The following is a 20,870-nucleotide window of genomic DNA, read 5'->3' as shown; positions in this document are numbered from 1 at the left end:
TGAGCAAGGCACTTAATCACACAGTGCTCTGCGAACGACACTGGTGCCAAGCTGTATCGGCCCTTGCCCTTCCCTTGGACAACATTGATGTCGTAGAGAGGGGAGACTTGCAGCATGGGCAACTGCTGGTCTTCCATACAACCTTGCCCAGGCCTGCGCCCTGGAGAGTGAAGACCTGATATACTGTGCATGTGCATGCGTGTGTGTGTGTGTGTGTGTGTGTGTGAGAGTTTCTTTGCCCCGGATCCTTGCATTTCCTCTCACGTCCCAGCAATGCATGGAGTTAATCACCCCCATCCCGCCAGTCTATGTGTGAATGTGGGGATGGAATCTGGGGGGAAGGGTAACTAGTTGAAAGGAAACATGTGGAAAATCAATTATATCACAGTAAATTGATGGTTGATGGTCAGTACACATTCGATGGGCCGAAAAGCCCACTTCTCCAGTGTACGACTTAACAACACAACACTCCATAAGTCTAGGATCACCTCGACTAAAGGAAGGAGGGTTTAGTTCAACGTCTGAAACCTTCTCTGAGAGAAATATTATATCCATTGTCAGTAACATCGACCAGATCTCCATCCATTTACAGGAAAGATGTAAATAAGTCTGAAAGAGTACAGAGAAAATTTACAAGGACGTTGCCGGCTCTGGAGGACTTGAGTTATATGGAAAGATTGAATAGGTTAGGACTTTAATCCTTGGAACATAGAGGATTGAGGAGAGATCTGATAGAGGTATACAAAATTATGAGGGGTATAGATAGGGTGAATGCAGACAGGCTTTTTCACTGAGATTGGGTGGGACTACAACTAGAGGTTATGAGTTAAGGGTGAAAAGTGAAAAGTTTAAGGGGAACATGAGGGGAAACTTTTTCACCCAGAGGGTGGTGAGAGTGTGGAACGAGATACCTGTACCAGTGCAAGTGGTGGATGCAAGCTTTATTTCAACGCTTAAGAGAAGTTTGGATAGATACACAGATGGGTGGGTATGGAGGGATATGGTCCTAGTGCAGGTCGGTGGCAGTAGACAGTTTAAATGGCTCAGCACAGATTAGACGCGCTGAATGGCCTGTTTCTGTGCTGTACTTTTCTAGGACCCCTTCCTTCTTAATTCTTGTGTAGAAACTATGTGGGTGGAATTTGTGTGCTTTCCCTGTGACCGCATGGGTCTCCCCCAGGTACTCTGCTTTCCTCCCTCAGCCCAACGGCATGCCGTAAATCCGCCACGGTAAATTGCTCACCGAGTGTGTGGAATCCCGGGGTGGGGTGGAGGGGGGGAATGGGGGAAGTCAATGGGAATTTGGAGTGAATAAACAGGCAAAGAATAAACAGGTCAGCACGGAATCTTTTGGCCAAATTGACTGCATCTCTCCCCCAGACATTACTGTTTGCACGATTTTCTCCCACCCCCCACCCCCTGTCTGCACTTTGACAGTCTTTTTTTCAATGGGTTCTTTTGGAGACTATTTAGTGGCTGCCTCTACGGAGATGAATCTCAAGGTTCAGGCAAGCACACTGGTATCATTTAAGAAGCACTTGGATGGTTGCATGGAGGTGAGGGGCTTGGGGCCCAAATGCAGGAAATTGGGACTAGTTGGATGGGCACTGTGGTTGTTGTAGACTGGTTGGGCGAAGGGCCTGTATCTGTGCTGCATTCATCTACAGGTGACAGGTGGAGATACGTCTCGACCAGAGGAGGTGTAAGGCATTGCTTCCCTCCACTAGCCTGCAGGTCACCCTTGGGCAAGGTGTAGCCCTGAAGGAGGCATTGGCAAACCACATGTGTAGAAAAATTTGCCAACAGCAATCATGGTCGTGGAAAGACCGTGATCACCCACGTCATACGACACGGCACATAACAATGATGACGACGATAGCTCTGAGACTCCGTCTGAGTTTGGATGAAGACCGTGGTTTTCTGGGCTAGTGGTTACCCAGGCAACTGTCTCTGAGCTTATTTATTTATTATTATTCTTTCTTTCTTTTTGTACTTGCAGTTTGTTGTCTTCTGCACTCTGACTGAACACTAAAGTTAGGCGGTCTTTCATTGATTTAGTTATGGTTAGTACTCTATGGACTTATTGACAATGCCCACAAGAAAAAGAAAATGATTGTATATGGTGACATATATGTACTTTGATAATAAATTTACTTTGAACTTTGAACTTTTTCACACAGGGCGGGGGGACAAAATGCATTGGATATAATTATGATGTTGGAAAGACATTCGAACAGTTCACAGTTCAAAGTAAAGTTCCCAGAGCTGGACTCTGAGATGTAAGAAAATTGAAACTGGGGACCACGAAGGGAGAGGTGTCGGAATCAGAATCAGGTTTTATATCACTGGCATATGACGTGAAACCTGTTGGCTTTGTGGTAGCAGTACCAATGCAATACATGATAAGAGAAAAAAGATGTGAATTACAGTCAATATATGTATAAAATAGTTGCATTAAATAAGTAGTGCAAAAATGTAGTGAGGTGGTGTTCATGGGTTCAATGTCCGTTCAGGAATTGGATGGCAGAGGGGAAGAAGCTGTTCCTGAATCATTGAGTGTGAATCTTCAGGCCTCTGTACCTCCTCCCTGATGGTAGCAATCAGAAGAGGGCATGACTTGGGTGATGGGGGCCTTCATGATGGATGCCGCCTTTTTGAGGCATCGCTCCTTGAAGATGTCCTGGATACTACGGAGGCCAGTGCCCATGATGGAGCTGACTGAGCTTACAACTCTCTGCAGCCAGGTGTGTGGTAGGTGGCACCACCATCAGAAGTGCCGAAGACAGTATAAGTGGGAGTACAACGACAGTATGTAGAGGAAATGGTGTGTACAGTTCAGTGTTGGAGTGGTGTATAAGATGTTTTCCTTTGTTAGACAAGCCCCAGTCTCTATAGGTGGGAAAATAACCCAGGAACTGTGTATAAAGTTGGCATACTGTTGGAATATACGGTACTGAGCAAAAGTCTTGGGCGCTTACAGCTGGGGAACCTAAGAGTTTTGCACACTACAGTATTTGTCAACATGGAGTGGAGAGCGAGTTTGTAAATCTGGCAGGAGCAAAGGATGTTGGGAATGGTGAGGATGGAGTGCCACAGGAGACGTGTGGGACAGGTGGCAGAGGAGGAGTGCCAGGGGTGGGGGTGATGCAGGTGCAGATACCCCCAGCCCTGAGACACCAGGCAAGGTTATTTGATTCCAAACAATTGGTTTATTGATCATTATAGAATGTCTCTCCGGTGCTTCCTGCTCTCTCCCCTCTCCCTTCTCCTTTTCCCAGTCATGATTCCCCTCTCCCTGCCCCCTGCCCCCTTTCCACTCTCAGTCCACAATAGAGACCCAGATCAGAATCAGGTTTATCATCACTCACATATGTCATGAAATTTGTTTTTTTTGTGGCAGCAGTACAGTGCAATACATAAAATTACTACAGTACTGTGCAAAAGTCTTAGGCACATGTGAAAACATTTTGGAAAGCAAAGATGCTTTCAAAATAATGAAAAAAAGTTTCTAAGGATCAAAAATGTTACTGTAAAGAGCAGAAAGGAGTAAAAATCTAAATCAAATCATTATTTGATTGTGTGACCACCCTTTGGCTTTAAAACTGCATCAACTCTCTTGGGTACATTGTCCTGCAAAAAAATTGGCTGGTAGGTTGTTACAAGCATCTTGAAGAACTTGCCACAGTTCTTCTACAGACTTTGGCTGTCTCACTTGCTTTTGTCTCTCCAGGTAATCCCAGATAGCCTCAATAATGTTGAGATCAGGGCTCTGTAATGGCCGTATAAACCATATGAAACATCTATGATGCCCAAGGTTTCTGCACAGCACTTGTAGCTGTATTTTTCTGCTCACTCAAAAATAGAAGAAATGAGGTTGCATTTCAGGGTTCAGAAGAGGTTTTAAAGTCAGAGATTCATAGAAAAGTACAGCACTGATACAAGCCCTTCGGCCCATCTAGTCCATTCCAAAACCATTTAAACTGGTTACTCCTTCTGACCTGCACTGGGACCACAACCCTCCATGTACCTATCCAAACTTCACTGAAGTGCAGAAATCAAACTCACATGCACCACTTGTGCTGGCAGCTCGTTCCACACTCTCACGTCCCTCTAAGTGAATAAGTTTCCCCTCATGTTCCCCTTAAACGTTTCATCTTTCACCCATAACCCATGACCTGGGTTGTTGTCGTTCCTCTCCATGCCTCACGGCACATTGGGTGACCACCTTGCCATTTCTTTTGTCCGCTTTTATGAGGCCGAGTTACTAGCTCAACGCTCAGCCCGGCACAGATGTACTACCACTCATAATTCTGTATACCTCGATCAAGTCTCCTCTTAATTTTCTATCTTCCAGGGAATAAGGTCTTAACCTATCCAGTCTTTCCTGGTAACTCACATTTTCCAGTCCTGGCAACTTCCTTGTAAATTTTCTCTGTGCATTTTCAAACTTATTCATATCTTTCCTGTAGGTAGGTGACCAAACCTGCACATAATACTCTAAATTAGGCCTCAGCAACGTCTTACACAACTTCAACATAACATCCTAACTCCTGTACTCAATACTTTGACTAAGGAAGGCAAGGTATTGTGCAAGGCACAGTAGTGAAGCAGGGAGAGCCACCAGCTCAACCCCAGAAGCACTGGTTCAATACTGACCTGTGCGCATGCGTGTGCGTGTGCGTGTGTGTGCAGAGAGTTTGCACACTTCTCCCCATGGCCATGTAGGTTTTCACCCGGGTGCTCCAGTTCCCTCCCGGTGGGTTAATCGGCTGCTATTAATTGCCCCCCTAGCGTGTGGGTGAGTGGGTGGAATCTGCTGGGAACTTGATGGGAACATGGGAGGGTGGGGAATGGGTTACAGGGAGAATTAGTGAGGGAATGAATCAGCAAAAACGCAGTGGGCTGATAGGTACAGGAGCAGGGAGGTACTACTGCAGTTGTACAAGGCCTTGGTGAGACCACACCTGGAGTATTGTGTGCAGTTTTGGTCCCCTAATCTGAGGAAAGACATCCTTGCCATAGAGGGAGTACAAAGAAGGTTCACCAGATTGATTCCTGGGATGGCAGGACTTTCATATGAAGAAAGACTGGATGAACTGGGCTTGTACTCATTGGAATTTAGAAGATTGAGGGGGGATCTGATTGAAATGTATAAAATCCAAAAGGGATTGGACAGGCTTGATGCAGGATGATTGTTCCCAATGTTGGGGAAGTCCAGAACAAGGGGTCACAGTTTGAGGATAAAGGGGAAGCCTTTTAGGACCGAGATTAGGAAAAACTTCTTCACTCAGAGAGTGGTGAATCTGTGGAATTCTCTGCCACAGGAAACAGTTGAGGCCAGTACATTGGCCATATTTAAGAGGGAGTTAGATATGGCCCTTGTGGCTTCGGGGATCAGGGGGTATGGAGGGAAGGCTGGGGCGGGGTTCTGAGTTGGATGATCAGCCATGATCATAATAAATGGCGGTGCAGGCTCGAAGGGCCGAATGGTCTACTCCTGCACCTATTTTCTATGTTTCTATATATAATATAATATTATTATATGTTGTGATCAGGATAGCATGTGCCTGCAATTCCATAGATTAGTAGCACAATTCTCACTGCGTGGAATTGTCATACACCTGGAATATTTGACTGTTATTTTGGCCCGTATTCTCGAGGTCATGAGGCTGACACTTGAGAAAACATCTTGATCACGACTACAGCTCAGACTGAATCGCAAGGCTTCTGCGGTGTGCAGACTCCTGGTCTCTGTTCTCATGGGCGCCATGGTGTAAGCAATGCTATCTCAGCTCGGTGCATTCCGGATTTCAGAGTTCAATTCTAGTGTCCTCTGTAAGACCACAAGACCATAAGATGCAGGAACTGAATTAGGCCATTTGGCCCATCGAGTCTACTCTGCCATTTCTTCATGGCTGATCCAATTTTCCTCTCAGCCCCAATTTCCTGTCTTCTTCCCGTATCTCCTTATGCTCCGACCGATCAAGAATCTATCAGCCTCTGCCTTAAATATACATAAAGACTTGGCCTCCACAGCTGCCTGTGGAAAGGAATTCCACAGATTCATCACTGTCTGGCTAAAGAAATTCCTCCACGTCTCTGTTCTAAAAGGATGCCCCACTAAGACCAGAGACTGTGTCCTCTGGTCTTAGACTCTCCCACCATAAGAAACATCCTCTCCACATCCACTCTATCAAGGCTTTCACTAGGTCACCCTTCTTTCTTCTGAATTCCAGTGAATACAGGCCCAGAGGTATCAAACACTCTTCAAATGACAAGACATTCAATCCTGGAATCATTTTCATGAACCTCCTTCGAACCCTCTCCAGTTTCAACACATCCCTTCTAAGATAAGGGGCCCAAAGCTGCTCACAATACTCCAAGTAAGGCCTCACCAAAGCTTTATATAAACTCAACATTATGTCCTTAGATATATATTTTCATCCTCTTGAAATGAGTGCTAACATTGCATTTGCCTTCCTCACCTCTGACTCTACCTGCAAATTAACCTTTAGGGAATCCTGCACGAGGACTCCTAAGTCCCTTTGCATCTCAGTTTTTTATATTTTCTTTCCAGTTAGAAAATGGCCAACCCTTTCATTTCGTCTACCAAAGTGTATCACCATACACTTCCTGACACTGTATTCCATCAGCCACTTCTTGCCCATTCTTCTAATCTGTCTAAGTCCTTCTGTAGCCTCTCTACTTCCTCAAAACTACCTGTCCCTCCACCTATCTTTATATCACTTTCAAACTTTGCAACAAAGCCATCAATACAGTACCATCATCCAAATCATTAACATATAACATAGAAAGAATCAGCCCCAACACAGACCCTGTGGAACACTTCTAGTCACTGGCAGCCAGCCAGAAAGAGTCCCTTCATTACCACTCTTTGCCTCCTGCCAACCAGTCACTGCTTTATCCATGCTAGAATCTTCCTGTTAAGCAGCCTCATGAGTGATATCTTGTCAAAGGCCTTCTGAAGATCCAAGTACACAACATCAACCGGTTCTCCTTTGTCTATCCTGCTTGTTATTTCTTCAAAGAATTCCAACAGATTTGTCAGGCAAGATTTTCCCTTGAGGAACCCATGCTGAGTGTGGCCTACTTTACCAAGTGCCTCCAAGTACCTCAAAACCATATCTTTAAAATTGACTCCAACACGTTCCCAACCATTGAGGTCAGAATAACTGGCCTATAGTTTTCTTTCTTCTACCTCTCTCCCTTCTTGAAAAGTGCAGTGACATTTGCAATTTTTAGTCTTCCAAAACCATTCCAGAATCTAGCGATTCTTAAAACATCATTGCTAATGCCTCCACAATCTCTTCGGCCACCTCTATCAGAACTCTGGGGTGTATACCAACTGGTCCAGGTGACTTAAAAACCTTCAGACCTTTCAGTTTCCCAAGAACCTTCTCTCTAGTTGTGGTAACTTCATGACCCCTGACACCTGGAACTTCCACCATACTGTTAGTGTCTTCCACCGTGAAGACTAATGCAAAGTATTTATTGGGTTCATCCACCATTTCCTTGTCCCCCTTTATTAACTCTCCAGTATCATTTTCCAGTGGTCCAATATCCACTCTCGCCTCTCTTTTACACTTTACGTGTCTGAAGAAACTTTTGTTATCCTCTTTAATATTATTGGCTAGCTTACTTTCGTATTCCATCTTTGCCTCCTTAATAACTTTTTTTGTTGTCTTCTGTTGGTTTTTAAAAGCTTCCCAATCCTCTATCTTCCGACTAATTTTTGCTCTATTATATGCCCTCTCTTTAGCTTTTATGTTGGCTTTGACTTCTCTTGTTAGCCCCAGTTGTATTTAGAATACCTCTTTCCTTTTAGGATGTATATATTCTGTGCCTTCCGAATCGCTTTCAGAAATTCCTGCCACTGCTGCTCTGCCATCATCCCTGCCTGTGTTCTTTTCCAATCAATTTTGACCAAATCTTCTTTCATGCCTCTGTAATTCCACTGTAATACTGATTCATCTGACTTTAGCTTCTCCTTCTCAAATTTCAGGGTGAATTCAATCATATTATGATCATGTGTCCCTAAGGGATCTTTTACTTTAAGCTCTCTAAACAATTCTAGTTCACTGCATAACACCCAGTTCTCCAGTGGGCTCAACCACGAGCTGCTCCTAAAAGCCGTCTCATAGGCACTCTAGAAATTCCCACTCCTGGAATCCAGCACCAACCTGATTTTCCCAATCTACCTGCATACTGAAATCCTCCATGATTGTTGTAAAGTTGCCCTATTAGCATACATTTTCTATCTCCCATTTTAACTTGTAGACCACATCCTTACTACTGCTTGGGGGTCTGTATACAACTCCCATCAGGGTCTTTTTACCCTTGTAGTTCCTTAGCTCTATCCACAGTGATTCAACACCTTCCTGCCCTATGTCACCTCTTTTTAATGATTTGATTTAATTTTTTACCAACAGAGCAACACCACCCCCTCTGCCTTCCTGCCTGTCCTTTCAATACAATGTGTATCCTTGGACATTAAGCTCCCAGCTATAATCTACTTTCAGCCATAATTCAGTGATGCATACAACATCATACTTGCCAAACTGTGACTGTGCTGCAGGTTCATCTGCCTTATTCCATATACTGCGCATGTTCAAGTCCTGTATTCACCCTTTTCAATTTTGTTCATTTTTTACATTGCAACTCCTCCTGTTGACTGCAATTTTGCCCTCTCAACGGCCTCTCCTCACTACACAATTGCCCCTGTTTGTAAACCAGCTACCTCATCTTCAGCACTATTATACACTTTTCCTATGATAGTTTTTGCATTGAAATACAGACAGCTCAGGACACGAGTCGCACCATGCTCAACCTTTTGATTCCTAACTTTGTCTGAGGTCTTACCAACATCTGCCTCCACAACCTCCCCACTAACTGTTCCGGCACTCTGATTCCCATCCCACTCCAACTCCAGTTTAAACCCCACCGTGCAGCATTAACAAACCTTCCCTCTGGGATATTAAACCCCACCCCCTCCAGTTCAGGTGCACACTGACCCCTTCTGTACAGGTCCCAGCTTCCCAGGAAGAGAGCCCAATAATCCGAAATCTTATGTCCTCCCTCCTACGCCAACTCCCTAGCCACGAATTAAACTGTACCTCCTCTCCGTGAAATACGTGGGTCTTTTTTTCCCCGGGTGCTCTGGTTTCCTCCCACAGTCCAAAAACATACTGGTTATATTAGCTGGTCAGTGTGAATTGTCCAGTGATGAGGTTAGGGTTAATCAGGTTTTCCGGGTTCTGCTGGGGCAGCATGGCTTGAAAGGCCAGAAAGGCCTACTCCAAGCCCCATCACTAAATAAATAAATTGTCCGTCAATCTACGAGATTGTACGGACTGGGGAAATCGCTTTCTTTTCTCCATTTATAAGAGGTCAAACATAACAGATGGCTGTAAGGTAATTTGCTATTCGTTTTCACCATCTGCTTCTGTTAATCAGCCACCGAGACCGTCATCAGGGACCCCCCGGCATCGAGAACATGGCCTCTCCTCACTGCTGTCGCCACTGGGCAGGAGGTGCTTCGCCACCAGCTTCAGGAACAGTCAGCACCACCCTGCAACCATCAGCCTCCTGAACCAGCATGGATAATTTCAAAACCCATAACCATCAACTGATTCCATCATCTACGGACTCAGTTTCAAATTCTCATTTCTTAGATTTATTCTGCATTTGCACTGTTTTTGTCTTCTTTTGCACACTGGTTGTCAGTCCATCTGTTTCTGCATAGTTTTTCATAACATTTTATTTCCTTACTCCTGTGAATGCCTGCAAGAAAATAAATCTCAGGGTTGTATATGGTAACAATAAATTTTGACAATAAATTTACTTTGAACTTTGAACACTTGCCCGGCTTCCCTGCACGGGGGAGGGGGGGGGTGCAGTCCGGATGAACCCTCTCATCATCTGCCCGAGCTCACCCCAAGCTCTGGCCCTGTCATATCCACTCCCCCCGCATCAATCATCCACCGGCCCCAGCGCTTCCATTCTGAAAGCAGACACACTCAGCAGGTCGGGCAGCTTCCACGGAGGGAGAAACTTTCAGGTTGAAGAACTGCGAGTGAAACAAGGGTGTTCGACCGAAATTGTTCAGTCTGGTTTTCCCTCACGATTTCATGGGGTAGGACATGGTGGGAAGAGCACCATCTCAGAGACCCGGGGTTGATCCTGACCTCGGGGTTGTGTGTTTTATATGGTGTGTTTGAGAGAGGGAGAGGTGAGAGGGGAAGGAGGAGGGGGAGAGGGGAGAGGGAGAGGGTGAGGGGGAGGAGAGAGGGGAGAGGGGATAGGGGAGAGGAGAGAGAGAGGGGGGAAGGGGAGAGGGGGAGGGGAGGGAGAAGGAAAGAGAAAAAAGGAGAGGCCGGGAGAGAGGAGAGGAGAGAGAGGGGGAGAGAGAGATGAGACAGAGAGAAAGAGTGGGGGAGAGAGAGAAATAGAGAAAAAGAGAGAAAGAGAGGGGGAGATGGAGAGAGGGAGAGAGACAGAGGAATAGAAGGGAGGAGAGAGAGAGAGAGAGAGACACACACACACACACAACCTGGGAGCTGACACGGTCCTGATAGGTTGAATGGCGACATTCTGTCCTGTAACAATAAGCAAGATGTGTGTGAGTAGGACAAAGCTTTGAGTGTGTGGGGCGAATCTGTAATCAAGGTTATGGGGTTTACAGGAGCTGTCAGAACAACAGAAAGTGGTACAGGAGGAAACCGGTTTGTAAATCAGATTGGGAAGAAACTGCTTAACATAGTGATGAAAAAGAGGAAGGGGGCTCTTAAAAGACAACTGGACTCTACCTATGGGGAAATCGGGTACTGTATATTGTCCACTAGTTTGTAGGTGAGAGGTAGAATTAGCAGTAGTTGACGGGGATTAAATAGGATTAGTGTAAATGAGTGGTTGACAGCCAGCATTAACTCAATGGGCTGAAGGGTCTGTTTCTGCTAGTCCAAGATGTATTCTCCAGCACACTTGGCAGACTGGTGGAAGCAGCAACTTCTCAAAGGGGAACTGGTAATTTCTGAATAAAAATGCCAGGGATGGGGGAAGAGGAAGGGGAGGGATAGATGAAGGATCTTTCAAGGTCACATTGGCTCTTCTACTGAAGGTGTGATTGTGTGAAGAGTTTCCACAAATCGGCAATTGGTTTAAAATTGTCACATGAACCGAGATACAGTGAGAAGCTTTTGTCTGCAGATCATTCTGCACGTAATTATGTCGATGCCATAAAAAGGAAAACACAACACAGAATAAAGTGTTAAAGTTACAGAGAGTGTGTGTAGTGCAGGCAGACAAACAGAGCACGAGGGTACAAAAAAGGTAGATTGCAAGGACACATGTTCGTCCTTTAATGTACGAGAGTTCCATTCAAAAGTCTGATAACAGCAGGATAGAAGCTGCATTTGAGTCTAGTTGTTTGTTCTCTCAGTCTTTAGTATCCTACGGTCGTACGGTAGTATAGCAGTTAGCACAACACTTTACAGTACAGGTGACCCGGGTTCAATTCCCGCCACTGCCTGTAAGGAGTTTGTATGTTCTCCCCGTGACAACGTGGGTTTCCTCCGGGTGCTCTAGTTTCCTCACGCAGTCCAAAGGTTGGTAGGTTAATTGGTCATTGTAAATTGTCCCGTGATTAAGCTAGAGTTAAATCAACAGTTGCTGGGTGGCAAAGGGCTGGAAGGGCCGATTCCGCACTGTGTCTCAATAAGTAAATAAACAGAAATCTTCTGCCCAGTAGGAGGGAGAAGAGAGAATGCCTGGAGGGAGGGCTTCTATGTTGGCTGCTAATGCAGTGGGATGTGTAGACAGAGTCCATGGAGGGGAAGCTGGTTTCTGTGATGGACTGGGCTGTGTTCACAACTCTGCAGTTCCTGGCAGTCTTGGGCAGAGCAGGTGCTGTACCAAGCAATGCCTCTGTAAAAATTGGCAAAAGTCATCAGGGACATGATGAATTTCCTTCACCTCCTGAGGGAGTAGAAGCTTTGGTGTGTTTTCTCAGTTGCAGAGGAAGATCTGGGACTTACAAATGAGTAGGATTTTCTCAGTAGGGCTTGGAAGACTGGGAATGGATCCTAATGCTTGAGGTCATTGGGGAAGAAAGTCTCAGATTGGGAAACTAGGAATAAATCATGGACCATTAGACCATAAGATATAGGAGCAGAATTAGGCCATTTGACCCATCAAGAATGCTCGGCCGTTCGGTTGTGGCTGATTTATTATTCCCCTCGACCCCATTCTCCTCCCTTCTCATGGAACCTTTGATGCCCTGTCAAATCAAGAACCCTTTGAACTTTGTTGTAAATGTACCCATTGACTTGGACTCCACAGCAGTCTGTTGCAGTGAACTCCACTCTCTGGCTAAAGAAATTCCTCCTCGTCTCTGTTCTAAATGGACGTCCCTCTATTCTCAGACTGTGGTCCTGGACTCCTCCACTACAGGAAACATCCTCTCCACATCCACTCTGTCAAGGCCTTTCAATATGCAATAGGTTTCAGTGGGGTTTGGAAGGTAGTATGATAAGGTTCAATGAGACCACAATCAAGAGGAGGTGAGATTGTGGAAAGAAGATCTGACTTTATTAACAGTCATCAATATATACAGTACCTCTGCAGCTCACAATCCTTCCGAAAATCCATTCACGATATGCATCTCCACCAGCAGTCCCATTCCTTCCCTGTCCAACTATTGTGGCCTGCTAAACATTGAGCTGATGCCTACACACTACCCTCTGTCTTCAGACATCGCCAACACCAGCACTGAGCTTCCTCTGAGCCCCTCCTCTCACAGGACCAAGGCAGAGGTTACCCACACAGACAGCTCAGAACATGGCCACATTAACCCACAAAGGAAGTCGCCCTCTTCCTCCATAAATGAACTGCGTCGAGAAGAATATTCTCAGTATTTTGAGGGGGAGAAGTCGCAACCTCAACAAAGAGGCCTTTGGGTCACCATCGAGAAAGTAAATCTATCCACGTGCAACAACACAGGTAGTTATCACAGACATTCAAAAGGTTCAGGAACAGTTAGTGCCCCTCAACCAGATTGACATGGATAACTTCACTCACCTCAACACCGGACTGATTCCACAAACTATGGACTCACTTTCAAGAACTTTGCATCTCATGTTCTTAATAGCCATGCCCTCTTCTCGCTGACCACCATCAGGAAGGTACAGGAGCCTCAGGACTCTCACCACCAGGTTCAGGAACAGTTACTGCCCCTCAGCCATCAAGCTCTTGAACCAGAGTGGATAATTTCACTCACCTCAACTCTGAACTGATTCCACAACCTATAGACTAACTTTAAGTACTCTAAACCTCACGTTTTCAGTATTTCTTACCTATTTATTTTTTATTGATAAATTTTATTTTTTGTACTTGTACAATTTATTGTCTTTTTCACATTGGCTGTTTGTCCATCTTGTATGCAGTGTTCCTTTGTACTTACCGTGAATGCCTGCAAGACAATGAACCTCAGGGCTGTCTATGGCGACATAAATGTACTTTGATAATAAATTTACTTCGAACTTTGACCAACAAAACATGGAGGAACCTTCACAAACCCACACAGCCCCTGATGACCCTGTGATTTCAGTCTCTGAGGCCGACACGAGAGCTTCTTTCAGGAGGGTGACCCCACTGAGATCATCTGGCCCAGACAGGGTACATGGCTGAGTCCTGAAGACCCGTGCTGCTCAACTGTCCGGAGCGTTCACCAATATCTTTAACCTCTCACTTCCGCAGTCTGAGGCAACTACCTGCTTCAAACAGGCTTCAGTTATACTTGTGCCCAAGAAGGACGTGGTAACTTGCCTCAGTGATTATCATCCAGTAGCACTTACACCCACAGTGATCAAGAGCTTTGAGTGGTTGGTGATGAAGCATATCAACTCCTACTTGGGGAGCGCTCTGGACCTGCTCCAATATGCAACAGGTCACAGATGAAGAGAAGGTGACATCTCACTGGCTCTTCACTCAGTTCTGGGACATCTGTGAAGATGCATACATCAGGATGCTCTTCATTGACTACAACTCAGTACTATCATCCCCTCAAAACTAATCAATAAGCTCCAAGACCTTGGTCTCAATATCTCTTGGTTCAACTGGATCCTTGATTTCTTCATCTGCAGACCCCAGTCAGTTCAGGTTGGCAACAGTATCTCCTCCACAATGTCCATCAGCACAGGTTCACCACAAGACTGTGTGCTTAGCCCCCTGCTCTACTCGCTTTACACTTGTGACCGTGAGACAAAGCATAGCTCCGATGCCATATTCAAGTTTGATGATGACACCATTGTAGTGGGCTGAAAAATTATTATTAACTACAGGAGGAGGAAACTGGAGGTTCTTGAGCCAGTCCTCATCAGGGGATCAGAGGTAGAGAGGGTTAGCAACTTAAAATTCCTCAGTGTTATTATTTTGTTCGACCTGTCCTGAGCCCAGCATGTAAGTGCCATTACAAAGGAAACACGACAGCACCTCTACTTCCCTAGAAGTTTGCAAAGATTTGGCATGTCATCTAATGCTTTGACAAACTTCTATAGCTGTGTGGTGGAGAGTATACTGACTATTTGCATCATAGCCTGCTATGGAAACACCAATGCCCTCCAACAGAAGAGCCTACAAAAAGTAATGGATATGACCCAGTCCATCACGGGTGAAGTCCACCCCACCATTGAGCACATTCACACAGAGCGCTGTTGCAAGAAAGCAGCATCCATCACCACGGACCCTCACCACCCAGGTCAGACTTTCTTCTTGCTGCTACAACCAGGAAAAAGGTACAGGAGCCTCAGGACTCACATCACCACGTTCAGGAACAGTTACTACCCCTCAACCATCAGGCCCTTGAAATAAAGTTTCACTTGCCCCGTCACTGTACTGTTCCCACAAACTATGGACTCACTTTCAAGGGCTCTCCATCTATGTTCTTGATATTTATTGCTTATTTATTATTATTATTTATTTTGTATTTGCACAGTTCGTTGTCTTTTGCACATTGGTTCTTTGTCTCTCTTGTGTGCGGCGGTTCATTAATTCTATGGCGTTTACTGTGAATGCCTGCAAGAAAATGAATCTCAGGGTCGTATATAGTGACATATATGGACTTTGATAATAAATTTACTTTGAACTTTGTTCTTTGAGGAGCACATCACACCAGATAAAGCGACGTGTTTTCTTTTCTCATTGTCTGTAGCATGTGCCCATTGCTGGCAAGTTCAGTTTGCTCTCCCGCCCTCCAAACCACTGCACCTTCTTCCCTCTCCCCGTTCAGAAAGTGCAAATCTTCCTTGAAACAAGAAAATCAGTTTTAAGTGATCAATGTCTGACCTGCTCTGTAATCCTTTCAATAAATGCAAACACACACACACACACACACACACGCACACACGCACTCATACAGAGTTCCTCGCTAGAGAGCCTCTAATATTTGCTAATCACTGCTTCAGACTCAGTAACCACAGACTGCAACAACATGAGTTAAAATTTCATCAGATTATCTACAATAAATTACCAACTCAAAGCCCAAGTCTTTGAAGGATTTTTTTCAAACAATCAGCACAACACATTTAACAGGTACATTCAATCATAAAACACTTCTTTTTAATCAACACAAGAGATTCTGCAGATGCCGGAAATCCAGAATAACACACGCACAAGATGCCAGAGGAAATCAGCAGGTCAGGCAGCAACTATGGAAGATGAATAAAAGGTTGACGTTTTGGGCCAAGACCCTTCATTGAGTCTATCCACTTTTATCAGATTCCTTCTTTTATGGCCCTTTACCTGTTCCACCAAAGCAGGGAAGTAATGTTGAGACTTTATAAAGCACTGGCGAGGCCTCACTTGGAGTATTCTGAGCAGTTTCTGGCCCCTTATCTTAAAAAGAATGTGCTGAAACTGGACAGGGTTCAAAGGAGTTTTACAAAAATAATTCTGGGAATGAAAGAGTTATCATACAAGGAGCGTTTGATAGTTCTGGGCCTGTACTCACTGGAATTCAGAAGAATAAGGGGTGACCTCATTGAAACCTATTGGATGTTGAAAGGCCTCGATAGAGTGGATGTGGAGGGGATGTTTCCTATGGTGGGAGAGTCTAAGACCAGAGGGTACTGCCTTAGAATAGAGGGATGTTCCTTCAGAACAGAGATAAGTAGGAATTTCTTTAGCCAGAGAGTGGTGAATCTGTAGAAGTTGTTGTCACAGGTGGCTATGGAGAACAAGTCATAGGGTGCATTTAAGGCAGAGGTTGATAGATTCTTGATTAGTCGGGACATGAAGCGATACTGGGAGAAGGTAGGGGATTTTTTTTTCCTGAGAGAGAAATGGATTAGCCATGATGAAATAGCAGAGCAGACTCGATGGGCCAAATGGCCTAATTCTGCTCTGACATCTTATGGTCCCATTGCCTCCCAGTTTCCCCCTTCCCCCACTCACCTACCTTCCCCCTCATCTGGCTTCACCTATCATCTGCAATCTTGTACTCCGTCCCCTCCCAACATCTCATTCTGGCTTCTTCCCCTTTCCTTTCCAGTCCTGCTGAAGGATCTTGGCCCAAAATGTCGATTGTCTATTCCCCTCCTTAGATGCTGCCTGACCTGCTATGTTCCTCCAGTATTCTGCATGTGTGTCACACAGTACTTTTGACTTTTCCTTACTGAGGATTGGAATTCTCAATTACTGTAAAAACAAAGGCAGGCTGGTATTTTGAACAGTTTATTGAGAGTCAGTTATGCCCTGATGGCACGATTATTATGACTGAACATAAGCAAAACAGGGAGGAACAGCAGACAAGTCACCACAGAACTTTAACACATTTTCAATTAATCTAACAGATGATTGTACATAAGATTAAATCTTCAGCTGTAACATACACTTACTGGCCATTTTGTTAGGTACACCTGTACACCTGCTCATTAATGTAAATATCTAACCAGCCAATCATGCGGCAGCAACTCAATGCATAAAAGCATGCAGACATGGTCAAGAGGTTCAGTTGATGTTCAGACCAAACATCAGAATGGGGAAGCAATATGATCTCAGTGACTTTGACCATGGAATGATTTTTGATGCCAGGCAGGTCTGGGTGTCTCAGAAACTGCTGATTTCCTGGAATTTTCATGCATAACAGTGTCTAGAGTTTACAGAGAATGATGCAAAAAACATCCAGAGAGCAGTAGTTGTGTGGGCAAAAATGCCTTGTTAATGAGAGAGGTCAGAGGAGAATGGCCAGACTGGTTCAAGCTGACAGGAAAGGTGACAGTAACCCAAATAACCACAGGTATTAATGGTGGTGTGCAGAAGAGCATCTCTGAATGCTCAACACTTCAAACCTTGAAGTGGATGGGCCACAGCAGCAGAAGACCATAAACGTACACTCAGTGGCCACTTATGTAGTACCTAATAAAGTAGCTACTGAGCGTAGATTTGCAAGCGCCCCACCATAATGGGAAGATTAAAGCCAGGAAGAGCAATGAGAAGATGGAATGTCTATGCTTGAAGAGATTAAGAGGGGAAATACAAAGAATTAAATGGGAAAGTCCTCAGTCTGATGCTGTCCCACTGATGCACACTTGTCAGGAAATGTAGAGGAGGCTTGCCCCAAAAGCAGGATAGCGAAGATGATTTAGTGGTGAAGGATAACTAGTGACCTGGTAAGGAAACACCAATACCATTGAACAGAAAATTCTACCAAATACAGTGGATTTGGCTCAGTACATCACAGGTAAAACCCTCCCAACCATTGAGCACACCTACATGAAACGCTGTTGTAGCGTCCATCATCAGAGATCCCCACCACCCACGTCATGCCCTTTTCTCGCTGCTACCATCAGGGAGAAGGTACAAGAGCTATAGGATTCGCACCACCAGGTTCAAGAACAGTTACTACCCCTCAACCATCAGGCTCTTGAACAAATGGGGATAACTTAACTCAGTGACTCCTTCTGCAGCTGAATCCTTGTCCTCCTGCCCAACAAACCAGAAGGAGTAAGCATAGGCAGTGACATCTCCGCCATTATTGTTTTCAACGTCATGTCCGCAGCCCCCTACTCTACTCCCTGTACACCGACGAATACATGGCTAGATGTTTCTCTAACTCTATCTGCAAGTTTATAGTTGACACCACCCTAGAGGGCTGTATCCCCAGTAACAACAAGGTGGAGTACAGGAAGGAGATAGAGAGCCTAGTGACATGTTGTCATGACAACAACCCCTCCCTCAGTGTCAGGAAAACAAAAGATCTGATCATTGCATCAAAACGGGGCCGGTGGTCTCAATGGTACTGAGGTGCAGAGTGTTAAAAACTTCAAGTTGCTTGGAGTGAATAGCCTCTCCTGGTCCAGCCGTGATAACATCACATCCAAGGAAGCTGACAAACGCCACTATTTTCTCAGGAAGTGAAATAAATTAGGCACATTGCCTCCCCGTTGGCCCTCGCCAATTTTTATTAATAGACCATGGACGGTATTCTATCTGACATCACAGCCCCGGTACGGCAACTGCTCTGCACGTGACAGCAAAAAATCTGCAGAGAGTTGTGGACACAGCTCAGAATGTCACAGAAGCCAACCTGCCTGTCTACACTTCCTGCTGCATCAGTAAAGCAGCCAGCATTATTTATTTATTGATGGATTCAATTGATTGACTAAGTGACTAATTGAGATTTGCGTGGAATTTGCCCTTCTGGCCCTCTGACTCGCTCTGCCCTGATTCAATCCTATCCTAATCACAGGACTATTTACAAAGACCAATTCACCTACCAACAGGTACATCTGTGGACTGTGGGAGGAAAGCAGAGCACCCGGAGGAAACTTGCGTGGTCACGGGGAGAACATACAGACTCCTTACAAGCAGCAGCAGGAACTGAACCCAAGTCTCCGGTACTGGAAAGAGTTGTGCTAACCACTACGCTACTGTGCCAAACCTCAAAGACCCCATCCACCTCAGACATTCTCCCTTCTCTCCCATTCCGTCATGCAGAAGATACAACACTTGAAAGCACAGACCACCAGGTTCAAGTACAACTTCTATCCCACTGTTATTAGACTCTTGAATAGGTCTCTTGTACACAAAAAATAAAATAGCCTTGACCTCACAATTGACATTGTTAAGATCTTACACATTATTGTTTACCTGCATTGCACGTTTTAACAATTGATTCTGCATTGTTATGCTTTACCTTGTTCTACCTCAATGGGTTGTGTAATGATCTGATCTGTATGACCAGTAGGCAAGACCAGATTTTCACTCTATCTCGGTAAATGTTACACTAATAAATCAATTCCAATATCAATCATTTTTAAAATTTTATTTAGCAATACAGTGCCGAGTAGACCCTTCCAGCCACACCACACCAGCAACCCCACAACCCCAATTAACCCTAACCTAATCGCGGGACAATTTACAATGACCAGTTTACCTACCCAGCACGTCTTCAGACTGTGGGTGGAAACTGGAGCACCCGGGCAAAACCCACGCATTCCACGGGGAGGGTTTGACTCACGCAAGGACAGACGTGGATGTAGGATTGCCTGTTTGGAAGACTCTTACAAACTGCTCCTGATGTAGAGTGGAGACAGTTCCGGCTGGCTGCATCACCACCTGGTCTGGAGGCACCAGTGCACAGTGTCGCAAGAGGCTGCAGAGGGTGGTAGACTCAGCCAGATCCATCGTGGGTACGATCCTCCCACCAGCGAGGAGAGCTTCAAGAGGCAGTGTCCCAAGAAGCCAGCATCCATCACCAAGGACCTTCAGCGTTCGGGACATGCCCTCTTCTCATTCCTACCATCAGGGAGGAGGCATAGAGCCATAGAAAACCACAGCACAGAAATAGGCCATTCAGCCCATCTAGTCTATGCCTACTCACATCGGCCTGCACTGGGACTACAGCCCTACATACCCCTACAATCCATGTACCTATCCAAACTCCTCTTAAATGTTGAAATCGGCTGGCATTCACCACTTGTGCTGGCAGCTCATTCCACACTCCCTCCACCCTCTGAGTGAAGAAGTTTTCCTTAAACTTTTCACCTTTCACCCATAACCCATGACCTCTAGTTGTACTCCCACTCAACCTCTGTGGAAAAAGCCTGCTTGCATTTACCCTGTCTATACCCCTCAATAACTTTGTATTCCTATATCAAACCTCCTCTTAATCTTCTATGTTCCAAGGAATAAAGTCCTAACCTATTCAAACTTTTCTTAAAACTGAGGTCCTCCAGACCTGGCAACATGCTTGTCTGAGATACCAAAGTGTTTGTCTGTGAGCTGTAGTTTGATGGACTCTTTGAGGCTTCTACTACTGATTGTATGGTGGGGGGGAGGGGGGTCTGTTGGAATGACTGGGGGTGTTGGGGTGTCGGTGCTGTTTGCTGCTGCTTGTGTGAAGCGCAGTGGGGAGGAGGAGCTTCAGGAATTCTGTGGGGTTTCTTTGTTTCGGGGATGTCTGTGAAGTGTACAAAGTTCAGGTTGTGAGGTTTCTTTGTTTCGGGGATGTCTCTGAAGAGTACGAAGTTCACGTTATACTTACTCTGATAGTTTAAAGTTATTTAGAGATACATCGGGGAACAGACCCTTCTGGCCCAACATGTCGTGCTGCCCAGCAACTCACCCAGCTAACCCTAATCACGGGACAATTTACAATGACCAATTAAACTACCAACCGGTATGTCTTTGTACTTTCTACCCGGAGGAAACACACAGTTACAGGGAGAACACACAAAATCGTTACAAACAGTGCCTGAATCAAACTCTGACACCCCAAGCTGTAATAACATTGCGCTAACCACTATGTTACCATGGCCCCCCACGTGTTGTCACACTGCACTCTCTCTGTAACA

General features: G+C 45.3%; 1 protein-coding gene across 11 annotated transcripts in view; it reads right to left on the bottom strand.

Moving 5' to 3' along the window:
* Positions 1-20,870, bottom strand: part of LOC140197282 (neuroligin-4, X-linked-like) — a 320,059-nt gene that overhangs the window by 267,300 nt on the left and 31,889 nt on the right. For 3 of the 11 annotated variants that reach the window (XM_072257206.1, XM_072257212.1, XM_072257211.1), the window contains one exon: positions 15,283-15,319. The exons of 5 other annotated variants lie outside the window; for them this stretch is intronic. In XM_072257206.1, coding sequence (XP_072113307.1) covers positions 15,283-15,319 — 37 coding nt within the window. Of the gene's footprint in view, positions 1-7,526; positions 7,553-8,458; positions 8,471-9,419; positions 9,426-9,876; positions 9,892-12,442; positions 12,477-15,282; positions 15,320-20,870 lie in introns of all 11 variants that reach the window. 3 more of the 11 variants (XM_072257208.1, XM_072257210.1, XM_072257207.1) reach the window with 3 other exon arrangements.

This window comes from Mobula birostris, chromosome 5 (assembly GCF_030028105.1).
Source record: "Mobula birostris isolate sMobBir1 chromosome 5, sMobBir1.hap1, whole genome shotgun sequence".
NCBI classification, from domain to species: domain Eukaryota; kingdom Metazoa; phylum Chordata; class Chondrichthyes; order Myliobatiformes; family Myliobatidae; genus Mobula; species Mobula birostris.
This window is presented reverse-complemented; position numbering and strand designations above follow the sequence as displayed.